We start from the raw sequence: 27,665 nt of genomic DNA, 5'->3' as shown, positions 1-27,665 counted from the left end.
TGGAGTGAATGACGACTGCTACATTCATTACATCCAACAATAGAACACCTCAATCGCTCAATCTGCGTCTGTCGGTGTGCCTAGTTTTAAAATGGGGATATTACTTTTAAAGATTAAAGTTACTTTTGCATCCGATGACCCCTTTAATTTGTGTTCTGAAGATGAACGAAGGTCTTACGGGTTTGATTTTTGGATGAACTATCCCATATGACGTATATATATATTACACACAAGCAAAGCAAGCTCTTTAACATAATTCCATCTGGATATTCATTATGCTTTTTGTATTGATCACCATAATGTTACATCCGATGCACGGTGTTATTGTAAACATTAAGGTTGGACTGTGTAAGTGAACACTAACAGTGATCCGGTTCAATATGCACTCATGTGGAGAGGAGAGTGAGTCTGACCTCTGTATCAGATTCCAGTCCTCCTCATTGTAGTCATCCTGTACGGACCCCAACACTCGGAAAACACTGGACCAAAACTGTATCCCACGACCGCTAATGAATTATGTGTAATCAAATACCATCCTTTCAAACACACAAAGTGTAAACTATGTAATGCTAATCATCTGAGGGATACGCTTAAACCTAATCCAGAGGAGTATCTTTAAATGAATAGCGTCTTTGAAGATGGAATTGGTTTATAATAACATATACTAAATTATTTATCTTATAAATAACTTAAACAGGTCTTAGAATACAGACAGCCAAATGTAAATACATTTACGGAATACTTTGCTGAATTTTATTCAGAGAAAATCACTTGCTTTGGACTTAAATTATTCCAAAATGGTCCAGAGAGGTGTGCTATATTAGCAGCAGCAACACATGTGACCCTGGATCACAAAACCAGTCATAAGGGACAGTGTTTTGAAATTGAAATTTAAAAATCATCTGAAAGCTGATTTTTTTTTTTGAGAGTGCAAAAAATCTACATACTGAGAAATGCCTTTAAATGTTGTTCAAATTAAGTTCTTAGAAATGCATATTACTAATCAAAAGTTTTGATATATTTACAGTAGTAAAATTACAAAATATCTTCATGGAACACGATCTTTACTTAATATCCTAATGATTTTTGGCATAAAAGAAAAATGTATAATTTTGACCCATACAATGTATTTTTGGCTATTGCTGCTTCAGACTGGTTTTGTGCTCCAGGGTCACATATTGTCTTTGCATGTCGTATAAATCTAGATTATCTTGGAAACATGAAATGCAGACAAATGAAGCAATGAGATCTGAAAGGCTTTATTGGGAAAAATCACCTTTAGATGCAAACCTCATCTCAGTTGCATTAGGTAGTCACATTTTTATTTTTGTTCCTCAGATTTTGTTTTGGTCAGTTGTCTTTAAAATCGAAGAAATTAATTTGGGATAGTTGTACATATTAAGAAACAGGCGCAACAAATAATATAACTTATAACACAGTTTAAAATAAAACCCTACAATGTATTTGGCTTTGGTATGCAACAACTACATTTTCAGAACTATACACATTCTCCATTATATAAAATGGTCTTCTTCCACTGTGTTGATGGCAGTCATATCCACTGGTGTAATAATGCGAAAGACACAGGCAAGGATCAACAACAATATCTCAATAAAAAAAAAAATCTGGCACTTGAATTTGAAAAAAAGTCTTAAAAGTAATACTGATGAGACATTAAAATAGCACATAAATATAAGAAAATAATGCAGATGTGAGGGCTTGATGTGGTTAATGTAAGCATAAAATCCTCAGTTAATGAGGACTTGAATTTAGATCACTATTTTATTAGTTTGTGGTTTGAAGTATAAGAGAAACACACAAAAGGGCGCTAAGAGTGACTATTGCCATTCTTGCACCTGTACTGTGGATCCTGCTGTGCTAATCTGCATCTGCTAATGTGACACAGGTTCTCATCTAAATTCCCATCTGAAGTTAATGTCATTGATTTTCTTTCATAAAAGACTGATGGGAAAATATTAACTAGACTTGTCTGATGTGCTGTGTAACATTAAAATGTACTCTACCGCTCAAAAGTTTGGGGTTGGTAAGATTTGTTAATGTTTTTGAAAGCAGACTCTTAAGGTCATTGCACACCGACTCCGAAATTTTCACATGTGAAAAATAAAATAAATACGACCAATACGGCAATTTATTTGTTCAAAAATATAATAAAACAGTAATGTTAGAAAATATTATTACCAATTAAATTAACTGTTTTTTGTTTTTAATAAATTGTAAAGTTTTATTTACTCGTGTGATGGCAAAGCTGTCTTCAGTGTCACATGATCCTTCGCAAATCATTGTAATATGCTGATTTGGTGCTCAACAAATATTTCTCCTTATTATTAGTGTTAAAAACAGTTAATACTTTTTAGGAAAATGTGATACTTTTGTGAAGTTCGAAAGACTTGTGACCCTGGACCGCAAAACCAGTCATAAGGGTACATTTTTTGAAATTGAGCTTTATACATAATCTCAAAGCTGCATAAATAAGGTTTCTATTGATGTATGGTTTGTTAGGATAGGACGATATTTGGAAATCTGGAATCTGAGGGAGCAAAAATCAAAATCAATATTTGGAAATCTGGAATCTGAGGGAGCAAAAATCAAAATCAATATATAGAAAACCACCTTTAAAGTTGTCCAAATTAAGTTCTTATGCATGTTCTTGTGCAATGCATATTACTATTTAAAAGTTACATTTTGATATATTTACGGTGGGAATTTTACAAAATATCTTCATGGAACATGATCTTTACTTAATATCTTAATGATTTTTGGCATTTAAGGCGAGGCACTGCAGGTGAATAGAGTAAAAAAAAAATGAACTAATAGTTATCGCCTTACCCAGCTGATTGATTACATTGATAATTGCAAACAAAGTTTTTGTATTACAAGTTTTCTAAAATGTTAGGTTTGAATATGCAAATGCACATTATTTAATGAAATATGAGCTAATTTGCATGCATTCCTAGTACAAAAATCTAAACACTGAATAAAGTCTGTTTCAAAATTCTTGTTTAATATTTTTTACATATTAAAGTCAAAAGTTTTTACAGAGGGAATTTTGGGCGTCTCATTTTGTCACTCCATAATTCAGAAAATCCAGACAGAAAACAATATATTTTCACAATAAAATGTTGTATAAAATAAAGCAAACTATATATGAACAAATCCCTCTGTAAAAGCCTTCAAGATATAGACAGGAATAAAAATGTCAAGTTTGGTGTGTGTAAGTGCTACTGAAGTGGAGATTTATGGCTAAGCGTAGGAGAAAAAACTCATTTGGAGAAAATGGACTTTAAAAATATGTATTGTAATTGAAATCTATTGACACAAATAGATAAAGTGCTATAAAAGAAACAATTAATAGTGTCTTTTAGAATTGTTCTTTCTATTAGTCTGAAAAAAAAGCCCAAAATCTCAAACTTGACAGGTGCACAAAAAAACTGCGTTTTTGCCTGCAGTGTCTCCCCTTCAAAAAAAAAATATCGATAATTTTGACCCATACAATGTATTGTTGGCTATTGCCACAAATATACCTGTGCTATTTACGACTGGTTTTGTGGTCCAGTGCCACACATAATATTGTCTTTACTGTCACTTTTCATTAATTTAATGCAGCCTTACTGAATACAAAAACATCTTACAGACCCCAAACTTTGAAACACTAGTGTACATAGATCTAAAAGTGTATAAAATGACCTTGAAAGAGAGATTAAGCCAATGCCCAAATCAAAGGAACCAATTCCCATGAATCCCTTGAGTAAAGATCACAGCTGGGCTTATGCTGAATGAGGGCAAAAATGAAACCTACTGAACTCTCATGTATCCTTACAGTCGGCTGTTGCTGGACTATCTGAAACCTCATCCGCACAAGCATCCACTGCCTTCCACCATTTGTGAAACTCAACAAAAAGTGGCTTTTAAAACAACAGCAGCATGACTTGCACTGCAGCAGGGAGCAATGCTCAACATAAGCCCATATATTTAAAACCCAAGATGATTTATGACGTGCCCACAATGTTTTGGCAAACCCAGATTGTTGCTTTAAGTAGAGACAAAGACAGTATTTCCACTCAAATCCCAACCCACAGGAGCTAAATCGGAGTCGAGCAAGCGACAGCCCCCCGCGAGTATCTTCTGCCCAAACATTTACTTTGAAATCTGCACAGAAAGTGAAAGGAAACCCACTGCAGAAGAACAAAGTTAAAGATGTGCGTCGACGCAAACGGTTAAAATCCTCATTTGCAAGATGCCAGCGTAATCTGCATTAGACTCGTAGCAGTTCTCTCACCGTGCACCATTAAACTCAAGGTTGGGAGGAGGTGCTCTATGTGAGATCAGCCGCTGCTTCTCTAGGTTCAGTGGAAGAGTAAAGTGAGGAAATGTGGACACCATCTCCCAGAATTCCATCTGGTTTTCACATGAGTCTCTGTGCTTGCTGGCTCTTGCGCTCCTCTAGACTGCGGCACACCCACATGGACACGACCTCCGTGTTTCCGTCATTATATTGCATGATAAAGGGGTGGTCCTAAAGGGAAGAAAAGAAAAAAAAACAGGATGAAGCGGATAAATGATTTCTCACTGAGACATAACAGCAATATAAATTAGTAACGGAGACTGAACAACAATTACGTTCACAACATTATGGGTTGTACATACAGTAAGCGCATTGTTCTGAAAAGATTCATCTTACTGTGATGTGCAATTAAAATGAAAAGGACAGATACAGTTTACAGCTTTCAATTACGTTCATGTCAAGGTGATGCCAACTGATTTTCTTTTCAACATTCAACGGATGAACATTTACAGAATGAGCAGCATTAATGAGTGTTGATTTTTCTGCCGCAATGCATCTCAAGTACTAACTTGGTTTTAAATAGTTCAACTCGCAATTGAAGGACAGTGATCCAACTACAAAATCATTAGGAAGGCTTAATGAGAAGATATACAACACAAAAGACACGTCCGTCTCATCAGTAAACAAACAGCTGCTTCTTAATCTGATGTTCATTTGACGCAGACCAACACCTTTGATGATCTTCTCGTACCCTTTCACCACCACAGCATCCTCTCCTATCTTTCCTTGTTTCTCTCTCAACGAGGACAACGCTCTACCATCAATCGTTCTGTCCTCTTAATGGTGAGCTCTGCTTGTGCCACAGTGAGGTTAATCACTCTCAGTGCTGGAGTGCTGGAGAGGGCAGTCCTGAGGGGCGACTCTACCAGCCACCCATCTCATCAATCACACAGCCTGGGCAGCCGAACGCTCGCTGCCAGCTTCACAAGCGGACCTGCTGCAGTCATACGCAGCTCTGATTCTGTATGTCGAGCCTGCCTGCTCAGGTGAGGGTCTGACCCCAGCGATAGCCTGCTTTCTGACCTGACAGAGGAAGCCAGGGAGAATGGAGAGAGTTCATCTCATAATTCTTCCACTATAGGCACTTTTGGCCCAAGTTTGGACTTGGAAATTAAGTTTTTTAAAACACTTTCACTTGTTACATTTGTCTGCTAACATCAAATACATGTATCACAGGAGAAGTAATGAACATTTCCACCAGTGTCATCATGGCTTAATAACACTCTGATGGAAATGACATTTTAAATAGCATGCAAACGTCTTTGCCTTGCTGTAATTCAAAGCTTTTACATTTAAAGTTTTAATTTGACAAAATTACAGCTTAACTGGAAATGAGAATAAATAAATGTGACCCTGGACCACAAAACCCTGTCAGTAGCTTGGGTATATTTGAAGCAATAGCCAAAAATACATTGTATGGGTCAAAATTACAATTTTTTAATGCCAAAAATCATTGGGATGTTAAGTACAGATCATGTTTCATGAGGATATTTTGTAAGTTTCCTACCGTAAATATATTAAAACTTAGATTTTGATTAGTAATAAATTAGTGCTAAGAACTTCATTTGAACAACTTTCTCAATATTTAGATTTTTTTGCAATCCAGATTTTCAAATAGTTGTATTTCGGACAAATATTGTCCTATCCTAACCAAATCTTCAGAGATGTTGTCTCCTTGGTAAATAAGTACACTAACTTTTTCCAAAAACTTTATTAAGGACAGAATTGCTCTATTTATTGGAAATTATACCACAACTGTGGAATAGTCATCTTTTTCTAAAAGTGATATAAATCCTTTTCACAAAATAAATATTAAAATGTTGTTTTTTTATATATATGTAATAATATTTTTCTCGTGGATTTTGATATTTTTGGGACACGAGTAAATTTATACAAATATTACATAAAGACAAGTAAAAATGAAAAGCAACAAAATATGTGGGAAATAAGTGATGAAGGTATTTAAATGTGATTTTTACATGAATAAAAACCAAAAAGTTGTAATAAAATCAACCCCAGACATCAGACATTAACACAGCTCATAGTAAAGAATATTTTAGTATTAATATTTTAGTATCACTATTTTTTAATATATTTTAAAACACCTTTTATTTTTATATTTTAAAGTTAGTAATTTTGTGTTTGCTATTTTTGTAGATTTTTTTATATACATATTAGTTTAGTTTTAGTTTGTTATTTTAGTACAAGTTAAACTATATTAAAATGAGACATGTTATATATGAAATATGTCAAATGTTAGATATGTAATATAACCGTTTTCTATTGGAATATAGTTTAAAATGTAATTTATTCTTGTGATCAAAGCTAAATTTTCAACTTCATTACTCCAGTCTTCAGTGTCACATGATCCTTCAGAAATCATTCTATTTTTAATATTACCATTATCAATATTTAAAATAGTTTGAGTTTTTCAGGATTCTTTGTTGAAGTTCTTCTGAACTTTCTATTCATCAAAGAAACCTGAAAAAAAATTGTACTCCGTTGTTTTCAACATGATAAAAATAAGTTTTTTGAGCAGCAAATCAGAATATTAGAATGATTTCTGAAGGATCATGTGACTGAAGTAATGATGCTAAATCACAGAAATAAATTATATTTTAAAATATACTTAAATAGAAAAAAAATATTTTAAATAGTACAAATTTTGCTGTATTTTGGATCAAATAAATGCAGGCTTGGTGAGCAGAAGAGACTTCAGATATTTTTAAAAAAAAATCTTACTGTTCAAAAACTTTTGACTGGTAGTGTATATTTAAAATATTTTTATACATATATTTATTTTACTTGTATACACCATTTTATTTTAAGTTTACATTTGTTAAGTTAACTTTTTTTCAGGTAACAAAAATGGTTTTAATATTAATTAGCTCCAATAATTTAATATCCAGCAGAACACACAACTAATGCAAACACACATACATTTGGATGTGTCTCTGCAGAGCTGAAATAAATCAGAGCTTAGATGGTCACCTGCTTGTTTGGCTGTGCTGAGACGGATCACAAACACACAAACCACACCACCTGCGTGTCCCTCTGTTGGGTGTATGTGTGTGTGCTAGAGCAAGCCAGAAACAGGACCTCCATTAATTAACCCACCTGCTGCTAACTTAGCACACTTGCAGAGTGGAGAGGCAGTATAAATACTCTGTTAGTTAGGTCATTATCGTCTCCCTGCTTTACCTCTCTAACACGTGAACAAAAAAATAAATAAATGGGAAAATCTCATTTAAAAGTGTGGCTACATTAATCACAGCCCCATATCAAAGTGTGATAATCACCTGAATTCTCTATTAAAGTAAAACTGCCAAACCCAGGGGAAATCTCACCTCTCTCTTTAATTGTTTTGAGTCTGTTAAAGGCTTTTTAATCTAAGATTAATTTATGCAATTTTAAATAACTCTACATATGATTAATAAGCTTGAAAATTAAAAGGAGTCCAAAGCAATTATAACAAGTGGTTGGTCATCACCTCATTAGAATGTGTTGGCGAACAGCGACAGCTCGCCGTAATGCGTGTCATTGTGTGTGCGTGCGTGCACGCGCAAGGCCGATATTGAAGCCGAGAGAAAACACGAGAGGGAGAAACAGTAAGGAAGGTGAAGAAGTCGGAGTAATAACTAGGTCTTTTCAGATTTGCATACTAACGACCTGCTCCCGCTGGATACAGGACGATCTATATGAGCTCTTGGACAATGTTAAGATTTCATAAATGCTGATCTTTTAATTCAGCAGTCACCATGGGACAGACCATCTATCTGGATTAAAAAGCTGCAGGGTAGGCCTACTTCAATTAGAGTTAAGCTAACACTACATCTGTGAGTGAGTAAGACGGGAGGGTTGGCTGCCACCTATCAAACACAAACATCTTAACAACAGCCAATGATTCCTCCGATAGATCTCTGAAACAGCTCTGTGTTTTCAGAAAACTGAATACACAATATTTCATGACTCCTCAACCTGGGACTTTTTAATAAAACACATTATAACTAGGATTTAAAGAAATAGTTTACCCAAAATGAACATTTTCTGCCATCAATTACTCTCCCTCATGTTGTGCCAGTCCCATTTGTTCATATTTCAAACACAAATTAAGATATTTTTGATGAAATCCGAGAGCTTTCTAACCCTGCTTAGACAGCAACACAACTACCACGTTCAAGGAAAACTATCTGTGTCAGTCTTTGCCACACATTCACAAGAGTGAATATCCTATATTTTTCATGTCCGTAAGGCAAGTATACACAGAGTTTAGAAGTTTTGCGCTCAAGTTCACAGAAACCAAGATGGAAGAAAGCGCATCCTGTTTGCTTTCATTATTTTACAAAAGCGCAACATTTTGTTGTTATTCTGTGTGCACACAAATAAACGTAGAGTCTTTACAGATTCTTTTATCTGTGTGACCAAAAATGACTAAGTATTTTAAGATTAATTATTAATTACTCTCCCTCATGTCGTTCCGTTAACAATCTCAATCTCTAATCTTTCTTTATAAAAGACAACTGCGTATAAAGTGACTTTTATCAATCTCTGAAAACTGCCCAGGCTAAAGTCTGGGGCTGCCCTTGACTATATTTTTCATGTCTGTAAGGCAAGTATACATAGAGTTTCAAAGTTTTGCGCCCAAGTTCACAGAATTCAGGGCGAAAGAAACCGTATCCTGTTTTCATTATTTTATGAAAAGTGCAACGTTTTGTTGTTATTGTGAGTGCACACATCTGTTTGACCAAGAAAGACAGAGTATTGTAAGAGCAAATGATCGCACCAGCGCCTCCATCTGTCATGCAGGGAGTGCGCTACTGTTCAGCTTATACACTCCGCACAGACACTTGAAAAGTGCACATTTTTCTGGGTCAATATTAGATTGAGCTACCATGTAAAGTTGCTGCTACATATGTCTTTCAGATGAAAAGCAATATTTGAGGTCGATGAATGATAGGTGAGCGTTTAGATGTCCTGCCCAATGTGCTGCATTACCACATAGACCAGCTGTTAACGATCTGTCCGTTGCGGACTGTGTGACTTCGCCACTTCCTGTGGAATTTTTGTGAGTAATAAAATGTCGACCTACTAAAGTCAATTCAAAACAGCAACTGATTGATTTATACTGTGTATCCGATCTCTAACATTTGACCAAGTCTTTGTGGCAAAGAGAGTCCGGCCGCTTTGAAGACCCCCATTCTCGGGGGGGTTGGGGGAGGCGAGAGAGAGGGATGGCAGACAGACACAGTGTCAGAGAGCTAAAAGGTAGGATTACCCTCCGGGGAGTTCAAGAAGCTCCTCAGCGTGCTAATGTGTAAACAAGTCATCAGAGCGGTGTCAGAGGGCTTTCAAAGCCTGTTCTCATCCGAATCCCCACGGCACGGGCCGCTGGCATTCAGCGAGACTGTGTGTCTTTTTAAGGGGTGCTCCCATGGGTCTTAAAACACATGAACATAAGCAATCGCTCCTTAGCTCATCAGCCCACGCAATCAGGAAACGTGGGGGTGGCTATAGGAGCGTTGTGACAGATTCGGCGAGTTGGTAGGACTCTTTCAGCTTTTTTTGTTCCTGGCTAAGGCTCATATCTGCTGCAGCTGAGCCCCCTGGACAGCCCTCAGGGAAAGGGGGGGATGGCAGAGGCCAAGAGAGGACAAAAGGTGCTAAAAGGCTGAGTGACAATGAGAGAGAAAGATGTCAATCACTGCACTGTGTCTAACTAAAACTTAATGCTTTACACACACAAACATACAAAGAGGGGAAAAAAAGCCTGGCTCTCCAGAATTGACTTAAGAGTAAAAATTGTAATTTTCTTTATATCCTACTTTTCTGATCTTAAACCATTAAAAGTAAAAAAAAAAATAGAGTAAAACAGTTTAATATATGAAATACTATTACAGTTTAAAAGAACTGTTTTATGGAAGCCCATTTCTGCCACTGAATAAAAAAAAAAGTAATTGCGACTTTTTATCTCACAATTGTTGATTTTGTTTCTCACAATTGCGTGATAGAAACTCAAATTCTATAAAACAAAGTCAGAATTTTGAGATATTTGCAATTATGCTAAATAAAGTTAGAATTACGTGATGTAACTCGCAATTCTGAGAAATAAAGTCACAATTGCTAGATATAAACTCATTTGTGAGAGTCACAATTCTGAATTTTTTTCTTCAGAATTGCGAGTTTATATCTCACAATTGTGATTTTTTTTTTCAGAATTGTGACTTTTTTCTCAGAATTGCAAGCTTACATCTCATAATTGTGACTTTCTCAGAATTGTAACTTTTCTTAATTGTGAGTCTGTATCTCACAATTGTGCCTTTTTTTCAGAATTGCGAGCTTATATCTCGTAATTGTGACTTTCTCAGAACCATGAATTTTTTTCTCAGAAATGTGAGTTTAAATTCTCACAATTGTGACTATTTCTCACAGTTGCAAGTTTATATCTCACTTTTATTTCCTCAGAATTGTTTCTCACATTTGTGACTTTTTTCTTAGAATTTTGTATTTGCATCTCGCAACTGACTTTTTTCTCAGAATTGCGAGTTTATATCTCACAATTGTGACTTTTTTTTGTAAAAATTGCAAGTTTATTTCTAGATATTCTGACTTTAAAACTCGCAATTGCGAGTTTATACCATGCAATTTTACTTTATAACTCACAATTGTGAGTTTATATCACAATTCTGAAAAAAAAGGCAGAATTACAGGTTTGTATCAAGGAATATTGTGAGATAAAAAGTCGCAATAACCTCTTTTATTTTTAATTTAGTGGCAGTGGCACATTTTAATGTTAATTTAAATGTTTTAAATTTTAATTTATTTCTGTGATGGCAAAGCTGAATTTTCAGCAGCCATTATTGCAGTCTTCAGTGTCACATGATTCTCAAAAAAATAATTTTAATATGCTGATTTGGTGTTAAAAACATTTATTATTATCAGTGATGATGAACAGTTGTGCTGCTTAATATCTTTTTTGAAACAGTAATACTTTTTGTCAGAAAGCTCAAAATAACAGCATTTATTTTAGACATATTTAGTAGATGTAAAAATGTCACTTAATGTTTAATGCATCCTTGCTAAATTAAAAAAAATAGTGTATTAGGTCACCCAAAGGATAAACACATTAAACTCTGTTCTAATATAGTGCTAGGATGTAGGCATCTGCTATTAGAGGATGAAGAAGATGAGAGCATATATTCTTAGAATAAAATCCAGCTGCTGTGCTGACAGCTTTTATAGGCTGTGAGTGCTAACTCCTGTGACAGTGTGAGCCGACATGCAACCTGACATTACATCACTCCAGCCAGTGGGGAAATTTGAGTTGTTTAAAATGCCACCAAAACAGATTGGAGAGAAAAAAAAATTGAAACGGAGTTCTTGAGTTAATAAGCATTAAAGCCTATGGACTGATTTCCCAGACACAGATTTAGCCTGTACTAAGACTTCCAATTCCAATAGATAATTTAGGGGCTTTTGCATCACATAGTTCTAGGAACTAGCCAGCAGAGTGGTTCCTAGAGAACAAATTTCCCCCTCAGGCCGATGCATTTCTGGTTAAATTCGCACTGGCAGCAGGAACTCTAAAACTACTGACAGCGACTTGTTTGTGCACAGCATTTACAAAGGCCAACAAACGGTCAATGGAGGACACTGTGATCAGAACTGTTTTTGTGTCGGGAGTTATGTGATAATGAAGATGGAATATAAACACAATTTACACTATTGAAAGTGCAAAAAGTTGGGCTAAGGGACAAAATCTTCTATGACAACTTGCAGTGTTATATATCATCAAGGCTGAGAAAAATACACAATGCTGCAGACAACAGGTAAATGCCATTATCACTGTTTTCCATGTTCATGGAATAAATATGTTTACATGGCTTTTTAAAAATGCAGCATAGCCAATGTTTCATATGCATTTAGCCAAGTACACTTACATCACTGCTAGTTCCTATACAAGCATTTTAGACCCTAAAACAAGGCTCTGAAGTGGGAGCTAATTTATTTCCCCCAAACAGAGTTCCTAAAAGCTAAAACCGATCGTAGTTTGTGCAGTGTGAACATGCTAAAAAGCGGATACATTTCTGCCAGTAGTTCTAGGAGCTATGAAAAGTAATTTTGGTGTTTTGATGTGCAATTTAAGTCTCAAGTTCATTGCATACTGAGTCCGAAATTTTCGCACGTTAAAAAATAAAGACGACCACACGTTTACACGCTTCCTTTCGTCATTCATAAAAAAAATGTGGACCAGGTTCAATTTTCTGCGTTTTCACATCCGTAGCAAGCATTTTGATTGGAAAGGATGACGAATATAAAAAAACTAAAAAGCGCATACAAAAATTTCGGACTCAGTGTGCAATGGCCTTTAGAAAAAAGACAATATTTGTAAATATTTGTATTTTTTCTTTTTAGGTAAGGAAAAAGGTTGTAAATAAAATTACATTTGTAAAATTAAATTAAATTGTATTTTAAATATGTTTTAAAATATATTTAATTTTTATTAAGTGTGAAATGATTCATTTCTGAGTGAAAAAAAAAATTGTACTCTATTATAAAAACATTTTTGTTTGATTATGAAAACTAAATAAATAAATAAACACACACATATATATATATATATATATATATATATATATATATATATAAACAACTTCCGCCTGTTTACTAAGGGGATTATATTTGATTTGAGCATGTGAATTTAGAGAGCTACGAAATGCATCAGAAATGAATCTGACCCCACTGACCAGGCATTTTAAAAGCTTGTTTCAGCCTTTAATTAACCTCTAGCTGACAATCTCAAAAAAAGTTCACATCGGTGAAAGTTCCCTTCATGAAACTGATGACATTGTATTGTCCCTTTTATATCTCCTAATGAGAGAAGCCTCAACAAGTGCTTAGATTACCAAGAACATTAAAATACACATCTTTTAAAGATGCAAACATTTAGAGGCGTTTAATATCACAATGCTCAAGTACCTTTTTATCCGACATCAACTAATAGTCATGTGCCCTTCACAAACACACATAGCATCCTCCCATTAATGCAGAAGAAACGCACACAGCTGCTTTTTTTTGTCATTCCTAGACTGAAATCCACAGGAGAGCACTCAAAGGTTACACAACAAAATTACAAAATTCAAATCAATAGCATGATGGCTATAGAAGTTACTTGCATGGTGCAGATTAGCTGAGTACGCAACAAAGGACAGATGAAGTTTTCAAACAAAAACCAGAAGAAACAAAAAGGTCAAGGCTTTACCCAAACCCTCGCACAGAGTCTCAACAAAAGCCTTCCTACCATCAAATACACCCATTCACTTACTCCATCCATTGAATAATTGGCATTTCATGTTCTAGTCCTTTTGAAGGATGATTTGGACTTTAGGGGAAAAATGTAAAAGCGTGGAAACGAGACTCACCATGAGATTGTTTGGAGCTGGTCTTTCTTTGGGTTGCTTCCTCATACTGTGGAAACAAAAGCAGATGATGTTATTTGTGATTCTGCATGTAGTAATTAATCATCCTTTGTTAATTCAAAAGGATGATTGCAAAAGAAGCATGACGGAACTCCTTGAGATATGATTAAGGAGGCCAAACCTTGACATACCTACTTTGCTCATCAAGAGGATTGAAAGAATTTCTCTTGACTCATTTGAAGACTCTTTTTCTTTTTTTACTCAATATTAAAATAGCAACGGTTTATGAGTTAAAGCTTTAATGATACGTGCTATGTATGTGATATGGTGCTACTCTGTCAATGTATTGAAAGTATACGAATCTCACAGTAACACTAGCAAGGATTTTAATCTTTATACAGGCTTTTAAAGGAATGATTTATTTGTCATTTTATTTTTTCTTCTTCAGTAATATAAGACAGGGTTTAAAAAAAAACTGAAAGAGTTTCCCTGACTTCTTAATTCACCTTCTGTCTTATAAAAGGGATCAGAATTAAATGGGCCATTTTTGGCTTGCTGTGCTTTTGAGGCTTCTATATAGACAGTGTCTTTGCATGTGCAATGAGTGTTCAATATATTTTGCACCACACATCACCTTCAATACCAGCCTCTTAAGACAAGTTTACAAAACAATCCATGTTGAAATGTGTCACTGAAACTGTAAAGGTCAGACTGAATGATCAGGGACCTTGTGAAAAATAAACTTTAGTGACTCCGTTTAAAAGCATATCAAAGGAATTTATAGAGCAGGTGCTGTATACAGTCAGAAACAGCACAAGATTTGACAAAATCACACTTTTTAATGAACACCAGATTCAAGGACTTTTTCAAGTACCTGCCATTTCATCAAACACCAACTTTAATCATGTTCCAGTATACATGGTGTATCCGAAGGCCTTTATAACACATCTAGTATAATATGTAATATGTGAACATTCATTTTTCTAAGCTCAATTTAGAAATTTGAATGATCTTCTAAGTTTTTTTTTTGTTGTGCAATAGCCTGCACAGCAACACATCTGAATTTCAATTTAAAATCATGACTCACTGACTTTTGTGCTGCCTCTCTGACCTCAGACATTTGTTTCTATCAAATAAAAGGTCACTTCTGCTGTCAGTGTGCATCTCACGTTGCCTGTGTAATTTTAATGTCAATTAAAAAGAACACTGGCTTCTATCATATACCTCTTTATTAGGTGACTATACATACACATTTAGTCTGTAAAGGATTTAAAACACTAGGTATCATACACTTGCTGACTTTTTAATTAGTTAGAGATGAAAAGCTGAGCAACAAACACTAAGCGACTAGATTCTTGTTGCTAGATTCGTGACAAATGAAAACAATATTTTTCTAAAATCAGCAAACATGTTCGATTTCCTCATATTGGATGAACTCAAAGTCTGAAGCTGAAATAGTAGAGTCTGTGACCATCACACAAGCAGTGTTCATTTTTTATATATATATATTTTTAAAAGATTTATTTTTTGCCGTTTTTGCCTTTTATTGATAGGATAGTAGTGAGACAGGAAAGGAAGTAGGAGAGAGGGGGGTGGGATCGGGAAAGGTCTGTGAGCCGGGACTAGAACACAGGATGCCTGAAGCGCAACGGCACTGCATGTCGACGCACTGCCCACGAGGCTATTGGTGCAGACAAGCAGTGTTCATTTTGACAGCAATCTACAGCAGATTTAGTCGGCTAAAATCGAACAGGTTTTTTTTACAGTGTAATGCATTTTTTAAGCATTTCTCTAAAATTGTATAGGTTTGATATTAAGGTTTTAATAGACAGATTTGAGTGTTGTGACACGCAACATGTCTTTATATTAAAATTAAATTAAACCATGTCTCATAAAAGAAAAAATTATGGTCTTCTTTTCAATGAAAATGCCAGTGGTTATATAGGCTACTTATGCATGCTTTATAACAAATGGTTTACCACATTCTTTCAAGCAGACATATTTATTTATATAAATAAATTTAGATTAATCTTTATTTCGGCTAAGTGATTCACTCATTTTTCACTGATTTTTTTGTCTCTTGTTGCTTGATTATTGCAACAGACAATAGCTATAACTAGCTATAACTAAATTAGGCTGCTGTCCCTTTAAAACCGAATGCATGGATACAATGTACTGATGCATGTCCGATATTCTCCCAACTGTTTACATCTACGTGAATACTCGTCAAAAGGGACAATTCCACATAATTAAAATTAGTTTTTGTTTCATTATCATTTCGGTCGTTTCAACTGCAACAAAATGTTGATGAAAATTATTTGTCAACACAGTTAACACTGTATACAAGTTTTAAAAGTTGTGTAGTGTATTCCAGCCTTAAGTTCAAGTACTAAAATACCAAACTAAAACTAATTTTAAAAAATTTGAAAAAAAAAAAACCCACTAAAAATGACATTATGCCCAAGCAAAGTCTTTCATCAAAATATTTTTGTATAATTGCCTCCCAGAACAGTCATACACAACTGCGTTTCCAAAAAGCAAGCGTCCACCACTGAAAGTAATTGCCATTTAACACATTTATTGTGTTTTGTCTGCCAGCTCTGAGCCGCAAGTAATTTATTATACACTGCCTCCAAAAGTTTGGAAACGCCCTAGAAAAGTGGGGACAATATTTGCATGAATCCTTTTTTAATTTGTGATAATTTTGCACTGATAAGGGACAACACAAACTTCAAAAACATATTTTATTACATAAACAGTTTATACATTAAATTTTTTTATCCAAATATCCACCATTAGCAGCTATTACAGCTCTGGATAATCTGGGCATCCGAGCTGTTAGTTTATTCAAACATTGACTTGATATATTACTCCAAGCCTCTTGAAGGATTGGCTAAAGATGATGCACACTGGTTGGACACTTCTTACGGACATCACGCTCCAGTTCCTCCCATAGTAGCTCAATTAGGTTGAGGTCGGGTGATTGGGGAGGCCTTTCCAATGACAGACATGATGCCAGCTGACTGTTCCCTCTCCAAATAGGATTTGCACCACTTGCTAATATCGTCCAAAACCACACGGTGCCAGGGGTGTTTCCAAACTTTTGGAGGGCAGTGTATATGAAAATGATTATATTCGAAAGTATTCAGTGGCTTCTTTTACTTTTCTTAGTGATATTTAGTGCCAGTTTATCAGGAAGTTAAAATTTTGTTCGCTTTGACTCACTGGATGGAAACAGTGCTGATTCACAAATGTTTTATGCAATATTCCAATTTTGTACCAAGTTAAATGCACAACTTTGGATGGAAACACAGCTAATGATGCTAAAATACCACTGGTCTGTATTATAGACCTGGTCTGTATAGTACCTGGACCACAGACTTCTGATTTATATGACAAGCACTTTAGAATTATGGATGTCATGCCAATGTGGTTGTCAAGAACATCAGATGCTCTTCAAAAATCAGTCAGATTGTCATCCAAGTTTGTGGGTTTTCCAGCTGACAGAGCATTCAACTACTTTCAAGGAGTTTCTAGATCTGTCCGAAAAGGCTTTCAAGAGCATGGAAACCCTACAAACTGTCCCTTTTTTTGGCCTTATAATTTGTTCTTTGGGACTTGCGAATAATCGCATTGCTATATTACATCACTGTGATTGTGTAGGTCAAATTGATCTAATCACTGAAAAAGCATGATTAACATGTAAATATGGTCACATGTTCCGGGATTTAAGTTACTGATATCACAAATCCAAGAATGAGAGAACATGATTTGTAGTTTAGTCTCGTTGAGTACGTTTACATGGACAACAATATTCCGATTTTAACGCGATTAAGACAATACTCTGATTAAGAAGCAACCATGTAAACTGATATTTTTGATTAATTTAATCCGACTAAAGTCATAATCGGAGTAAACACAAATCGAATTAAGACAGGTGGCGTATTCCTATTTTAGTCGCATTATGGAAGACATGTACACACCTTAATCACACTATTCCCCTTGTGTAGGACTTTTCGCCACATTTTGCGACAGGATACACACAAATGCTGCGTTCCAGGCAGGTTTTTGAGCTCGTAAATCAAGTCTTCAATCCACGACTCAGTACTTTGTTGCATTCCAGGCAAGTCACGCCAAGCATTTATTATTTTTATATTATTAATAATTTGATTGCAACGTTATATTGTCCTAAACTATTTTTCCACCGTGTGCCACTTGCATAAACACCACACCCCTAGAGGCTTTATTGTTGTTTCTCGGGCTATGTCACGTCAGAACTCGGAACTGGGAGTACGTCGATCTAGTACGAGTTCACGAGTGGGAATTCACGGGTTTGACTGTCTTTCCAGTGCACTTTCACGGGTAGAAGTTTGGATAACGGGTTGCCTGGAACGCGGCATAAAGCTCTCAGTTGGTCGCACGTGCATATGCTTTGGTTTCATTTTTATTTATTTATTTTTTGCTACAACATGGGATTAATCAATGCTCATTGCTGATAAATAGTTTGTCTGTTATCATAATTTATAGTTTTATGGAAACGTAGTTAACATTCAACCCGTTCTTTTTCATTAGTATTATTTGTGATTTTAATTTTGTGAACGGGATTTCCGCTATTGGAATGTCTTAGGATGCTTTTCACTTTTACTTTCGAATTCATGATCTTGGTTTTGCTTACATATATAGGCTACACCTATCAGTTTTAAGATTAAAACAAATTCTTAAAAGATGGATTTGTTATTTTTAATTAAACAGCATAACAACAATAAAATAAAATAGCTTATATAGCATTTATTAACAAAAACTAATAAGACGAGGCATGGACTCCATCACATGCTGTGTTATATGCCGACTAAACAATTTATTACAGGGCGCGCAAACACTGAGCAATCAAATTAATTAATAAAAAATAAATAAAAGAAAGCCTCCAAAGTGTATTGCGAGGTAAACGGCAAAGATAACAGGGTTTTCAAAATGAAAACAAACAAAAAAAGTAAAAATAAACTGGCTTTCGGTGACTGTGCTTGCGTGTTTTTTCCTAAAAAAATAACTGGCTCTGAAACGCTCGCTGTATGGAACAGACGCTTTAGGGCAGCGCAGCATGCACTCGCACAAATGCGACCACGGCAAATTTGAACTCACACATTCTAAAAAATTTGTTGCATATGTCCAGAGCCACTTCAAGCTTTTGTAAAATTAAAACCGAAACATCCAAAAGTCTATAACGAAGATGAACTGATAACGTCGCTTGTGGACGTAATGATGTGTGTCATTAATCGATCTATGTACTATAACATGTAAAACAGGAACATGAAAGGAATATTCTTAAAGCAACTCATGTAAACAGCTTAATCATATTATTGTCTTATTCAGAATAAGGTCATTAATTAGATTACTGGTGTCCATGTAAACGTAGGAATTCTAGAATATTAACAGAGTTTACAGTATGTTTTCTTAGTATTACGAAATAAGAAATAAACAGTCTTAAATCCTGTATTTCTTAATAAATACCTTCTAGTAGCTCCCAGATCATACATCCAATATATCTTCTACACCATCTTTATCAGTGTAGTGTTGAGGTTAATATAACTGCATCTCAAAGTGATAAAGGGAGAGGTAAGTAATTATCAATTCTCCTTGGCACAGATCACACCTAAGTGCAAGTAAATTAGTCAAGCTGACCCAGATAAGAAATGGGAGGGATTATAGGGACAGAGCGGCCTACAGAGGGGCCCATTTGGACCATGATGAATGACACGCACACTCCGAGCAGGCTAATAATAGAAGATGATGTTGGAAGAGCAGCACCAGGCAGGGGTGGCACTAGTGAGCCAGGTGACCTGTTTGTGTAAATAAAGTGTGTTGCAGGTAAACATCAGCTGCTAAACAAATCCCAAAACATCTGGCTTCACCCACCATGCCCACAGGCCCAGAGTGCCACAGAAACCATAAAAGAGGTTGGTGGGGAATTCTGGTTTCTTGGGGCATGACCTGTGGAAGGCAATTTTGAGTGCGGATGTGTTTGAGAAAGCAAGGTCAGCAAACCAGGGACAGATGTTGGGTAAATATTTACTGTTGTGTATAGCTAGTCTAACTACTGTACTGTCTGGTGTGTAGACAAAGGAAAGGTTATTGTGTGTTAGGCCACTACACATTACATGTTTTATACATGACTTGTTGGAGTTGGTATGATTTTTAAACTGTTTCTGACAGTTTACTCACCCCATGCCATCCAAGATGTTCATGTCTTTCTTTCTTCATTCGAAAATAAATAAATTTTTTTGAGGAAAATATTCTTTGGATTTTTTCTCCACATGGCAGCCGTCAATGGGAGCCAACGGGTTGAAGGTCCAAATTGCAGTTTTAATGGAGCTTCAAAAGGGCTCGACAAGACCCCAGTCTTATCTATCGCCGATCTGTCATTTTCTAAGACTAAATAAAACTGATATACTTTTTAACCACATATTTTAATCTTGCGCTAGCTCGACTTTACGTAGTCACGTTGGAAAAGTCTTGCGTGACGTAGGCCGAAGTACCGACCCAGTGTTTACAAAATGACAAAGACAAACAAAGACAACAAAGACAATGACAAACGCCATTTACAAAAAAAAGCTAAAACAGCAATGTTGGCTCGCATTTAAGTCCACTATATGGAGAAAAATCCCGGAATGTTTTCCTCAAAAACCTTAATTTCTTTTCGACTGAAGAAAGAAAGACATGAACTTCTTGGATTACGTGGGGGTTTGTAAATTGCCAGGAAATTTTAATTCTGAAAGTAAACTAATTCTTTTAAACAGTATTGTAAAATGTTATTACAATTTAAATAACTTAATTTTAGTAAATTTTATTGATGGCAAAGCTCTATTATTTAGCAACCATTACTCTAGTCTTTAATGTCACATGATTCTTCAAAAAGTTGTTGATTTGGTGCTCAAGAAACATTTCTTATTATCAATGCTGAAACCAGTTATGCTGCTTAATATTTGTGTTGAAATATATAGATTTGTAGGATTCTTTGACAAATAGAAACAGATTTGTACACCCCTAGCTTTTTAAAAGTGTGGTTTTGAACAATAAATCCTTATAATTTCTTGGCATAAATGCATAAAGTAACTTTTAGCTATCACATTATTACATAATATTAGAACTCATAGACAGACCTTTGGCAGCTGTGATTAGCTCCGGTATTTTTCTGTTCTGCATTTATTCATTGTTTTATTTAATAAAATGCTTTTAGTTTGTGTTGTGGCTAACCAATGCAAATACATTACAACATAATAAGATTTATTTATTTATGAGAGGTAGCAGAAATGAAACCGGTGTTCAGTTTGGTATTGGAAACACTCACCATTGTGTAATGAAGTGGACAAATTTCTCACTGAACTGACCAATTGGAAGCACCGGAGGATCCTGAAAAATGAACATATATACACATTGTTAAGATTATTATTTACAAAAATATCCACAAATATCAACAAGATATTTATACTTTACAAAAAAAATCTATGGTTTACAACTTGTAGATTTTGTCTGGCCTTGACTAGGTTGCAGGAGGGTTACAGTCCATAATGAGGTATTCTATGTGTGGACATTCAAAAGCAGCCGCGTATATTAAATTTTGGAAGCACCTGAACCCCTCTTTTGTTGGACAGTGGAAGGTTGCTGACGTACAGAACATGGGACAAACACACACAAACAGACAAAAAACGCTTACGCTGCCAGAGCGAGAGAGCCATTCATGGGCTCATGAGGCAGAAGGCGTACAGTTGATAAGAATGTTTAGTTACGACCTCAACCTCCAAATCATGTTAAAAGGGTAAGAAAATTAAATCAGGTACTTCTAAAGAACAGACACATTGAAACCAAATGGAACAAGCAAAATAAAGTCAAATTCCAGATCTCTTTCTAATTGTGTGAATGCTTGCTTTCATGCGTGTATTCGGACGCATCTGAGACATATTCAATGCACTCTAACTTTTAGCAGGAAACTGGAGCCCCTGTTTAAAACTAGAGATAAAAGAAGAATATTGCCTGTTTCAGAGAAAAGATTATTTGTATTCCAACCATAACCATAATATGAATTAATATGACCTCAGGGAAAAAAATTGCGACATCGGACATCAACATGTTAAACAGACACAAAAGCCTTGATGTTAAAGACAGAATTGAGATTCAAGGTGTTTGGGAAGGACTGATGTATTGGAAGGAAAAGTGAATACATTTTCTTTTAACAAATGCCTATTTGCCAGGGACAAAGAAAAGAAGAAACTGCTTTAACAGCCAGTAGGAATTAAATTAAACCTTTTTTTTGCACAATACAAGCAATCTTGTTGCAGCTTGAAAACACACATACACCCAGCTAGCAGGATGATAGAAAGGAATGATTTGATCCGAGGTTTTTGGGAGACTAAAAAGGTTGCACATGCGACAAAAAAATCTAATTGTTATTAAAGACAGTCTAGAAAAGTTTTTGCATTCAATGATTAAACTCTTATGAACATGTCCTTTTTAATGACTACTTCACAAAACGGTCTCAAACTCACTCAGGAGTTGGTGGTTTGAATCAGACTTACTTACTGATTAATTTAGAATTGTCACGAAGTTCATAACTGATTCCCTCACTGAAGTCAGTATATGTTAGATTTTTCAAAATGAAACTCATAAATCATACTGTGATGCATACTTCAGTTTCAAGAGATTTACATTACTAACTTGTTCATATGACAACATGTAATTAAAAATAAATGTTCATACAGCTTCGTAACATGACATTACAACTTTTGGTATTCAAAATGAATATTTTACAAAAAATATTATAGGTTATTATTTAACATATGAGGTCCAGTTTTAAGGTTGAATCAACCGTAATGGAACATTTTTGTTCATATTAGAACTATACTATCAAAACATTTCTTTAAAACAGTGATATTTAAATGGCACAGGGCTTTTGTCTCCTAAAGGTTTCTTTTTATAAGCCGTCTCCCTAGTCACTTTTTTTGTATGAACCCCTGATTTTCTGTGATCTAGAGAGTTTGAAACACACACCTATTTAAATGAACATAGCCAGAGTTGCACTAGTGCAGCTATACATCATTACACAGCCAAGACTCACTGCCTGGAAGCTACAGTACACACACGTTCCATGTCTGGACCAAAAACACAGATTCAGAGCAACACTCATAACCACAGACATGTAAATACAGCGAGATAAACACAGCCTCACACACGTACACAAACAGATGCATGTTCACTTGAGGATGCACAAACACCTTCATTTGGGGGTCTTTGATGTGGCGGCTGCATGATGAGGATGATGATGAAAGCACTGTTATATTATGCAGCTTGCTGCCATTATCCAACACTACAAACAGAGCCAGACCATGGCCCGTCTTCCTCCACAATACCAGCAGTAAATATACATGTAATTGCCCAGCAGCAATTATCAGGCAAAATTAGATCAGTAATTACAGAGGTGAATTTAAGCCTGAGTCTTATTAGAAGCATCAGGGTTGTTTCAATACACGACCAGAGAGGGACAATTAAAGACGGGCCGCCGTGCAGATGGACAAGTGTGCCGTTCTGAAAAAGAGTGTCTCTTATAAAGAAGTGCACTACAAATCAGCAAGACAGCAACAACTATTGGACACCAAGTAGAGCTGGACCTGCTCGAGGGATTTGCAGAGAAATAAAAGAGGTGAAAGAGTAAACAAGAGTACAAAAAAAACAGCTTTTGAGCTTCACCTCATTTAGCCATTTATTCACCCTTCCCATGAGCCCTGTGAGGCCTTGCAGCTGATTATTTATACCGGGGTCACCATGGAAACCAGCCATACACATTCACACACAATGCCCTTCAAACAAGCTAGACTGTCATTACCAGCATCCTCTCGAAGTCCAAGCACTCAGATTACTAAATCAACGACCTGTGACCTTCCTGAATTTCTCCTATTTACTTCATGACACTTCTTTGTTTTTAGCAACTTTTTATCATTACCGATGGTAAGCTCACATTCATCATTACCGAAGGTAAGCTAACACTCACGTTTATCATTACCGATGGTAAGTTTATGTTCGTCATTACCGAAAGTAAGCTAACACTTAAGTTTATCATTACCGATGGTAAGCTCACGTTCATCATTACCGAAGGTAAGCTAACACTCACGTGTTATCATTACCGATGGTAAGTTTATGTTCGTCATTACCGAAAGTAAGCTAACACTTAAGTTTATCATTACCGATTGTAAGCTCACGTTCATCATTACCGAAGGTAAGCTAACACTCACGTTTATCATTACCGATGGTAAGTTTATGTTCGTCATTACCGAAAGTAAGCTAACACTTAAGTTTATTATTACCGATGGTAAGCTCACGTTCATCATTACCGAAGGTAAGCTAATACTCACGTTTATCATTACCGATGGTAAGTTTATGTTCATCATTACCGAAAGTAAGCTAACACTTAAGTTTATCATTACCGATGGTAAGTTCATCATTACCGAAAGTAAGCTAACACTTAAGTTTATCATTACCGATGGTAAGCTCACGTTCATCATTACCGAAAGTAAGCTAACACTCACGTTTATCATTACCGATGGTAAGTTCATGTTCATCATTACCGAAAGTAAGCTAACACTTAAGTTTATCATTACCGATGGTAAGCTCACGTTCATCATTACCGAAGGTAAGTTCATGTTCATCATTACCGAAAGTAAGCTAACACTTAAGTTTATCATTACCGATGGTAAGCTCACGTTCATCATTACCGAAGATAAGCTAACACTCACGTTTATCATTACCGATGGTAAGCTCACGTTCATCATTACCGAAGGTAAGCTAACACTCACGTTTATCATTACCGATGGTAAGTTCATGTTCATCATTACCGAAAGTAAGCTAACACTTAAGTTTATCATTACCGATGGTAAGCTCACGTTCATCATTACCGAAGGTAAGCTAACACTCACGTGTTATCATTACCGATGGTAAGTTCATGTTCATCATTACCGAAAGTAAGCTAACACTTAAGTTTATCATTACCGATGGTAAGTTCATGTTCATCATTACCGAAAGTAAGCTAACACTTAAGTTTATCATTACCGATGGTAAGCTCACGTTCATCATTACCGAAGGTAAGCTAACACTCACGTGTTATCATTACCGATGGTAAGTTTATGTTCGTCATTACCGAAAGTAAGCTAACACTTAAGTTTATCATTACCGATGGTAAGCTCACGTTCATCATTACCGAAGGTAAGCTAACACTCACGTTTATCATTACCGATGGTAAGTTTATGTTCGTCATTACCGAAAGTAAGCTAACGTTCATCATTATCGATATTAAGTTCATGTGGTCATTACCGAAAGTAAGCTCACACACAACATTCTCTATTACTGATGGTAAGTTCATGTTCGTCATTACCGAAGGTAAGCTTACGTTCGTCATTACCGAAGGTAAGCTAACACTCACGTTTATCATTACCGATGGTAAGTTTATGTTCGTCATTACCGAAAGTAAGCTAACACTTAAGTTTATCATTACCGATGGTAAGCTCACGTTCATCATTACCGAAGGTAAGCTAACACTCACGTGTTATCATTACCGATGGTAAGTTTATGTTCGTCATTACCGAAAGTAAGCTAACACTTAAGTTTATCATTACCGATTGTAAGCTCACGTTCATCATTACCGAAGGTAAGCTAACACTCACGTTTATCATTACCTATGGTAAGTTCATGTTCGTCATTACGACCTAACACTCACGTGTTATCATTACCGATGGTAAGTTTATGTTCGTCATTACCGAAAGTAAGCTAACACTTAAGTTTATCATTACCGATGGTAAGCTCACGTTCATCATTACCGAAGGTAAGCTAACACTCACGTTTATCATTACCGATGGTAAGTTTATGTTCGTCATTACCGAAAGTAAGCTAACACTTAAGTTTATCATTACCGATGGTAAGCTCACGTTCATCATTACCGAAGGTAAGCTAATACTCACGTTTATCATTACCGATGGTAAGTTTATGTTCATCATTACCGAAAGTAAGCTAACACTTAAGTTTATCATTACCGATGGTAAGTTCATCATTACCGAAAGTAAGCTAACACTTAAGTTTATCATTACCGATGGTAAGCTCACGTTCATCATTACCGAAAGTAAGCTAACACTCACGTTTATCATTACCGATGGTAAGTTCATGTTCATCATTACCGAAAGTAAGCTAACACTTAAGTTTATCATTACCGATGGTAAGCTCACGTTCATCATTACCGAAGGTAAGTTCATGTTCATCATTACCGAAAGTAAGCTAACACTTAAGTTTATCATTACCGATGGTAAGCTCACGTTCATCATTACCGAAGATAAGCTAACACTCACGTTTATCATTACCGATGGTAAGCTCACGTTCATCATTACCGAAGGTAAGCTAACACTCACGTTTATCATTACCGATGGTAAGTTCATGTTCATCATTACCGAAAGTAAGCTAACACTTAAGTTTATCATTACCGATGGTAAGCTCACGTTCATCATTACCGAAGGTAAGCTAACACTCACGTGTTATCATTACCGATGGTAAGTTCATGTTCATCATTACCGAAAGTAAGCTAACACTTAAGTTTATCATTACCGATGGTAAGTTCATGTTCATCATTACCGAAAGTAAGCTAACACTTAAGTTTATCATTACCGATGGTAAGCTCACGTTCATCATTACCGAAGGTAAGCTAACACTCACGTGTTATCATTACCGATGGTAAGTTTATGTTCGTCATTACCGAAAGTAAGCTAACACTTAAGTTTATCATTACCGATGGTAAGCTCACGTTCATCATTACCGAAGGTAAGCTAACACTCACGTTTATCATTACCGATGGTAAGTTTATGTTCGTCATTACCGAAAGTAAGCTAACGTTCATCATTATCGATATTAAGTTCATGTGGTCATTACCGAAAGTAAGCTCACACACAACATTCTCTATTACTGATGGTAAGTTCATGTTCGTCATTACCGAAGGTAAGCTTACGTTCGTCATTACCGATATTAAGTTCATGTGGTCATTACCGAAGGTAAGCTCACACACAACATTCTCTATTACTGATGGTAAGTTCATGTTCGTCATTACCGAAGGTAAGCTTACGTTCGTCATTACCGATATTAAGTTCATGTGGTCATTACCGAAAGTAAGCTCACACACAACATTCTCTATTACTGATGGTAAGTTCATGTTCGTCATTACCGAAGGTAAGCTTACGTTCATCATTATCGATATTAAGTTCATGTGGTCATTACCGAAAGTAAGCTCACACACAACATTCTCTATTACTGATGGTAAGTTCATGTTCGTCATTACCGAAGGTAAGCTTACGTTCGTCATTACCGAAGGTAAGCTTACGTTCGTCATTACCGATATTAAGTTCATGTGGTCATTACCGAAGGTAAGCTCACACACAACATTCTCTATTACTGATGGTAAGTTCATGGTCGTCATTACCGAAGGTAAGCTTACGTTCGTCATAACCGATATTAAGTTCATGTGGTCATTACCGAAGGTAAGCTCACACACAACATTCTCTATTACTGATGGTAAGTTCATGTTCGTCATTACCGAAGGTAAGCTTACGTTCGTCATTACCGATATTAAGTTCATGTGGTCATTACCGAAAGTAAGCTCACACACAACATTCTCTATTACTGATGGTAAGTTCATGTTCGTCATTACCGAAGGTAAGCTTACGTTCGTCATTACCGATATTAAGTTCATGTGGTCATTACCGAAAGTAAGCTCACACACAACATTCTCTATTACTGATGGTAAGTTCATGTTTGTCATTACCGAAGGTAAGCTTACGTTCGTCATTACCGATATTAAGTTCATGTGG

General features: G+C 35.8%; 1 protein-coding gene across 1 annotated transcript in view; it reads right to left on the bottom strand.

Moving 5' to 3' along the window:
* Positions 1 to 1,243: 1,243 nt before the first annotated feature.
* Positions 1,244 to 27,665, bottom strand: part of map2k5 (mitogen-activated protein kinase kinase 5) — a 78,110-nt gene continuing 51,688 nt past the window's right edge. Inside the window, exons 20-22 of the mRNA XM_073837060.1 lie at positions 21,125 to 21,186; positions 13,783 to 13,828; positions 1,244 to 4,534 (exon numbers count right to left, since the gene is read on the bottom strand). Coding sequence (XP_073693161.1) covers positions 4,424 to 4,534; positions 13,783 to 13,828; positions 21,125 to 21,186 — 219 coding nt within the window. The 3' untranslated portion in view covers positions 1,244 to 4,423. The remainder of the gene's footprint in view (positions 4,535 to 13,782; positions 13,829 to 21,124; positions 21,187 to 27,665) is intronic.

The sequence above is a fragment of the Garra rufa genome, chromosome 3, assembly GCF_049309525.1.
Source record: "Garra rufa chromosome 3, GarRuf1.0, whole genome shotgun sequence".
In the NCBI taxonomy this organism is placed as follows: domain Eukaryota; kingdom Metazoa; phylum Chordata; class Actinopteri; order Cypriniformes; family Cyprinidae; genus Garra; species Garra rufa.
The sequence above is the reverse complement of the archived record's forward strand: the minus strand, read 5'-3'. Positions and strand labels throughout refer to the sequence as shown.